Source organism: Salvia splendens, chromosome 4, assembly GCF_004379255.2.
Source record: "Salvia splendens isolate huo1 chromosome 4, SspV2, whole genome shotgun sequence".
Taxonomy (NCBI): domain Eukaryota; kingdom Viridiplantae; phylum Streptophyta; class Magnoliopsida; order Lamiales; family Lamiaceae; genus Salvia; species Salvia splendens.
The window spans coordinates 38,017,471-38,023,912 of record NC_056035.1 but is presented as its reverse complement, the minus strand read 5'-3'; the positions used below and the strand labels follow the sequence as shown (position 1 = coordinate 38,023,912).

The 6,442-nt window shown below is 39.7% G+C and overlaps 1 protein-coding gene across 1 annotated transcript; it reads left to right on the top strand.

The window, feature by feature from the left end:
• LOC121799870 (N6-adenosine-methyltransferase MT-A70-like) lies at nt 1-6,169 on the top strand. The gene is made up of 7 exons (XM_042199382.1): nt 1-1,175; nt 1,909-2,007; nt 2,279-2,362; nt 2,450-2,805; nt 3,160-3,376; nt 4,975-5,054; nt 5,740-6,169. Exons 1-7 carry the CDS (start codon nt 129-131, stop codon nt 5,969-5,971), a joined length of 2,115 nt encoding a protein of 704 aa, XP_042055316.1. The 5' UTR covers nt 1-128; the 3' UTR covers nt 5,972-6,169.
• Nucleotides 6,170-6,442: the final 273 nt, after the last annotated feature.

Sequence of the window (6,442 nt, the reverse complement as noted above, 5' to 3'; positions counted from 1 at the left end):
AATGATCTAAACCCTTTTTGAGAGCGAAGAAGAATTAGCTTTTGCCATGAAAATAAAAAGAAAAGAGAACCGTCTCTGAAATTGGAAACCCTCGAGAGAAGAAGAGGCAAAGATCCATTTGTTCAACAATGGAGACTGAGGTTAGCGAAGAATCCATGACAATCATAAAGGAGATGAGGCAGCAGCTCGAATCCCGCGCCGACAGCCTCCACTCCGTCCAGCTCGACCTCATCGCCTCCCTCCAAACCACCAACCTCGTCCCCGGCCTCGTTTCTTCTCTCGACATCTCTCTCAAAGCCATCTCCTCTTTCCATCCCAACAAACCCTTTACCCCTCTTTCCCAGATTCTCCCCTCCCAGCCTCTCCCAACCAAACCCCACCCTATTTCCAAAATCCCATCAGAAAACAATCCCAAATTGTCCTCTTACGCCCCCCTTTCCCGCCCTTCGCCTAGGGCTCTAATCGAGGAGAGCGGCGGCCCTCTCTCCGTCGTCAGGTCTATGGTCGCCGTCTGTTTGCTGGAGAGGGTCCCATTCAATGCCATCGATTCGGCCACTGTGCTGAGGAAGCTCGAGAATGACTCCTCTGCTACGGTGGCCGAGAGGGCGGCGCTCCGGGAGTTGGGGGGCGAGTCGGGGCCCATTTTCGCGGTTGAGATGGCGTTGAGGTCGATGGCGGAGGACAATGGGGGTGTGGAGTTGGATGAGATTGTGGTGAGTGGCAAGTCGGGGTCGATGGTTATGAATATCGATAGGACTAGGCTGTTAAAAGAGTTGCCCGAAACGAAGCAGTTGAATGAGGGGATTTTGAATTCGAATGATGGGCAAATGGTGGGGAAGAGTGGGGAGAGTTTGATTGGTGGAGGCGGTTTTGGTGTGGGAAAAGGGATGCCGGAAGTGTGGATGCCAGGGCCTATGATGATGGGCCCAAGGAGTATGGCGATGAATATGATGGGGGTTCCCAAAGGCGTGGGGGTGCCGCCCCCTATGCAAAGACAGTCCTTGATGCTGCCCTCCCTCTCGATGAAGCCGAGGACGGAGGAGGAGGATATGAAGGATCTTGAGGCATTGATACATAAGAAGAGTTTCAAGGAAATGCAGAAGTCCAAAACTGGAGAGGAGCTTCTGGACCTCATCCACCGCCCGACTGCTAAAGAAACGGCAGTTGCTGCTAAGGTTTGTCATTTCTTAGGAGGAACTACAGTACTTATGCTTGCTTGGTTTGGTTTGGTTGTGCTCTAGGCTTGGTTGTGCTCTAGGCTTATCGTGGTTTTGAATTAGTTGACTTAGGGCAATCAATGACTTGTGATATTTTGATGAATGTCTTTGTTTTATATGTATATGTCTGTGTTTCCTTTCTATTTGAAGAGGTTTATTTGAAATCAGCCCTGATGTAGACTTTGTGTTTGTATGGGAAACTTACATCATTTGAGTCACCTTGATTTGATCTCTGATGCTCACTTGGTTCGTGTTCCATGTTTAAAATGATTATGGATTTGAAAATCGTAATCCATCTATAATGCAAACAATATCTTCTAATATTACCAACACTCATTTGGTTTGCGTACTGTGCTTATGAGTGGATCAAATTAGTTTAGAATTCACATAATAAGTTGTTATCTTTGGAAATTCATAATTTATCTGTTTGTTGATGATTAGCTAATAGTGTTCTCTGCCTAAAAAGATGAAATCCTTAGATATGCCTTTTGTTTTCTCTTCTACATAGGAAAATATGCAATACAAGCCTTGACATGGATCTGTTTGTTTGTCTTTTCATTTCGTAGACTGTATGGACGCTATGCATCAGTTGAGATTTGCAGTTGCTCTAGCTGGTTGCAATGACTTCTCATATGAATCTAATTATTTTTGGTGCTGCTGCTGTTTTTTCATTTTTATTTTATTTTATTAGTTTAAAAGCAAAGGTGGGTCTCAAGTGAAAGAGTACTGTTCGGCATTGACAAAAGAAGATTGCCGGCACCAAACTATTTCTTTCATTGCTTGTGAAAAGGTAAGTACTTCGAATGTTCTGTAGAGATTTCTCCCCTATTATTTTAGTTGATGTCAGTTTACTTTGGAAATTGTATAAGCATTGGTCTTTGGTAAGCGGAGTGATATTTATGTCACGTACATATATTTCATTATAAAAACTGTAGACCTGCATTGCACATTTTCGAATATAAGGGATTTGTCAATTTTTATGTAAGACAATTCAGTTTTTCGACGCATAAGAAGTGACTTTTATATTCTAATATCTAACAGATTTCAATCATTGAACACAGGTTCATTTTCGGCGGATAATTGCTGCACATACTGATGTGAATTTGGGGGATTGTTCATTTCTTGACACATGCCGTCACATGAAGGTGGATTTTTGGTGCCTTTTCATTCCCTTTAGAGATTTATTTGCTTACATGTGGAGTCAGAATACTGACACCTTTTCTCTTTGACAGACATGTAAGTATGTCCATTATGAGCTCGACTCAACTCCCGACGTATCACATATGATGATGGGTCAAACTACTTTACATCCCCAAAAGGCATTAAAGCCTCAAAGTGCTCATTATTGTTCTGAAGTAGAGCTCGGAGAACCACAGTGGATTAACTGTGACATACGATCATTTAGAATGGATATTCTAGGTCAATTTGGAGTTATAATGGCTGATCCACCTTGGGATATTCATATGGAATTGCCTTATGGAACCATGGCTGATGACGAAATGCGTACTCTTAATGTCCCTGCATTACAGAGTGATGGGATGATATTTCTGTGGGTCACGGGACGTGCAATGGAACTTGGACGCGAATGGTATGCTTCACTTTTATTAGGCTTTGTTATCTTATTGTATAAATTTGATAGTAATTGATTATTGCTCTTCCTTTTGATTTCTTTCTTGGTTTACTTTCTTTGCATGTAAATTTTCGAATGTGTAATTTAAATGAAGTCTGATCCTTAAGTACGTGTGTTTTTGTCTCTTATGCAAAAAAACTAGTACAGTACCTTTTATGCAAGAGAGTAATATGTTTAAAAGTGCCCATTTGTAATATTTCTCCATCTCTGGCAAAACTGCCTAATATTATCATCTCGGCAGTTTGAATCGTATGTCAATTTTTGTAGGGCATGTATGTTCACCTTAGCCTGTTTCAATGTTTGTTTGTGCAGTTTGGAACTTTGGGGTTACAAGCGTGTTGAGGAGATCATCTGGGTGAAGACAAATCAGCTTCAACGGATTATTAGAACAGGACGTACAGGCCATTGGCTAAACCACAGCAAAGAGCATTGCCTTGTTGGGGTAAAGGGTAACCCTGAAGTAAACAGAAATATTGACACTGATGTGATTGTTGCTGAAGTTCGTGAAACAAGTCGCAAACCTGATGAGGTTAGTGGATAGGTCTCCTATCTTTCAGTTTCCAAGTCACACTTTTAACTTGTTTTACTATACAATACTCGCTCGACCCCCTCCATCGATGGTCTTTTTCATGTTGATGGAAGTTGGCACTTTTTTTGTTCCTTCCTCCATAATATTCCACTATTTGTTGAATCACTTGGTAATTTTTACATGAAATTTCTTGGTGAAGCTACATTGTCCACTAAAGAGGCATGCTAGCATGTACTTATGTCATGATATATATGATGATTCAATATTCTAATATATTGGACGTATAATGTGTTTTATACGAGGTATACAATGAACTTTACTAGTTCAAGTTTACAATCTTATGCCTTATATTTAGTAGTAGGGGTGTCGAAACGGGTAGCGGCCTAGCGGGTAACGGGTAATTCCCGTCCTGACCCGATACCTGCCGGGTATCGAGTACCCGCTACCCGACAAAAGCGGGAAACGGGGCGGGGCCGGTTAGTATAATTATGAGTGTTGCGGGTATACCCGATAAACCCGACAATACCCGATATTTTGAAAGTTAGGGATTTTGAATTTTAATTTTAGCGTTTTAGGAATGTAGGATTTATTCTCTAATCTCTTTTCTTCCATTCCAATTTCTTCTTCTACCCGCCGGCGTTTGCACAGTACACATATACTATATCATTTTACCGCTAATCCAATCTTCATGGAGATATTAGTTATATCATGTATCTTCAATTTTTTTATATTGATCTATAAACAGTCAGGGAAGGAGTGTGAAATATAGGAGTGTTATATATGTATTGTCAGGGCATACATTGTCACGCGTGTATTATCAAACACATATATGTTTTGACTATTGACAGTACTTGTATATATATATGTGTGTGTGTATCGGGATTGCAGGTGCGGGTTGAGTACCCGCGGCATCGGGTGCGGGATACCCGACTCGGGTAACGGGATTACCCGATAAGGTGCAGGGCGGGTATCGGGACCACACATATGGCTGAAATCGGGTGCGGGTACCCGCGGGTATCCGTTTCGACACCCCTATTTAGTAGTGTGGATAGCCCAAAAAATGTATTTAATGAAATGTACCTGACATGTATGCTAAATTGGTATTCCATATGTTTCATTGTTTATCAACATTTTAGGTAGACGTAGTATACAAGCCTGCACCATACTACAGTTTATATGGGATTTAACATGAAAAGTAGCTGCTGCAGACTTGTTTTGCACATTAGATAATTACAGAGAATCAAATATCAATTTCTGTTTTGCCTTTGTTTGTTTTTTGTTCATCATTATATAATATCACCAGTGCTTTCTTTCAAAGACAACATAATGGGGAGAATGTTCTTAAGCATTCTGAAACTTCTATTACGCTTATTCTAATTAAATTATGTCAATTTCAACCCCCGGAAAAGGTTTGTTAAACCATGAACTGCATCTGTAATTGTTTAAACTTTTTAGCACTTTACATTTTGCATCTCAGGGGAGGATTGCTTAGCTGCTCGTTTTGTCAGTCTAAGGGCCTGGAGTGTTGTTTCACTGTCTTATATCATTATTGGATTTGCTCATATATATGATCATAAGTAACAGAATATATTTCTTAGATGTACGCCATGCTGGAGCGGATAAGTCCAAGAACAAGAAAGTTGGAACTGTTCGCAAGGATGCACAATGTCCAGGCTGGGTATGCTTTATTTGCTTCATTCTATTCAAACTCATGTTAGTGAAGAAAACAAAACCAAAAACAGTAGTTTAGTTTTTAAAACAATTTGGTTGTTGCATCATATGTAAATAAATGTAGAGCCAGAATGCCAGATATTACTATTGTCTGGTCAGAATATTTTTGACAGAGTTTAGTGGGAATAGTATCTTTGTGTCATAGGGATAGAGACATAAAAAATAGCTTTTGGCAATACTCGCATGCCTTAAGACAGATATTTTTTCCATCTGATGCTCTACTTTTTTTAATCCCTAAGTTGAATTCGCAAACTACTTAACTAGGTCTTGAATAGTGAACATTTTAGGAACAAAAGGCCGAACAAGTTTGGTTGTCCCCTGATTCACTCTATTTAGTACAGCGGAATATGACAGAATTGAACGCTAAAGTGGTTGAAGGGCTTGATTATTATGAGAAATCTCATCATTATGGCTTTGCTTTTATACTATAATGATTCCTAGAAAAACTGTTGATGCTGAGGCAAATCATCTCCACCTTGGTATATTATACTGTGCTGAGAAATAATTGAACATGTTTATTAGCCAGTGATGATAGTAATAATTTTGACATATTACATAAAACACCAAATAGTTACTGTGCATTTCAGTTTATCTTATAAGGTGAGATTTGAAGCCTATGAATGAATCCTCAGGTGGTTATCACTCGGCAATCAGCTGCAAGGAGTACGACTGGTAGATGAAGGGCTACGAGCAAGATTTAAGGCGGCATATCCTGATGTCGATGTGCAGCCATCCTCTCCACCGAGGGCAGCTCCCATGGAAGTGGATAGGCCGCCACCTCTGTCTGGATCTGCCAACTTGACCGAGCCTACAGGACCAGGAACAGCCTATACATTGGAACCAAAACCAATGAATGAAGGTTAGGACTTGTTTGACATGAATGAAGTCTTTAGCTAAATTAGGTGGGGGATTGATTAATGCAGTCAGGGTTTTTCCTTTTTGTACTGTACAATTGACAAAACTTGGTTTTAAGGAATGAAAACCAATAGTTTTTTTTGTACTATGACATTGTTATCACATTAATTACTGCTATTATAATTACAGTATTATTGTTATTGTTGATATTGTACATGTACATGTTTTTGGTTCGCACCAATTATGTAAAATTCATGCAGTGATCGGTCAATCTTCAACAATGGAAAAGTTATTCTTTCATGGATGATTCACAAATTCTCTTCATTCCCAACCATCTCCATTTTTTTAAAAAAATATTCTAACTATTTTAGACCTCTACTTTAATATCAACCACTGTCTAGTCTGTTCTCATTATATGTAACACTTCCTTTGGAAATGGTATACTATTGGTTATATACTAAAAACAAAAAAAGATGGTCG

Coding starts and splice junctions, on each gene's coding strand:
- LOC121799870 (XM_042199382.1), top strand. CDS start 129: ATGGAGACTGAGGTTAGCGAAGAATCCATGACAATCATAAAGGAGATG. Junction 1,176..1,908: donor AAACGGCAGTTGCTGCTAAG/GTTTGTCATTTC, acceptor TTATTTTATTAG/TTTAAAAGCAAAGGTGGGTC. Junction 3,377..4,974: donor CAAGTCGCAAACCTGATGAG/GTTAGTGGATAG, acceptor TATATTTCTTAG/ATGTACGCCATGCTGGAGCG.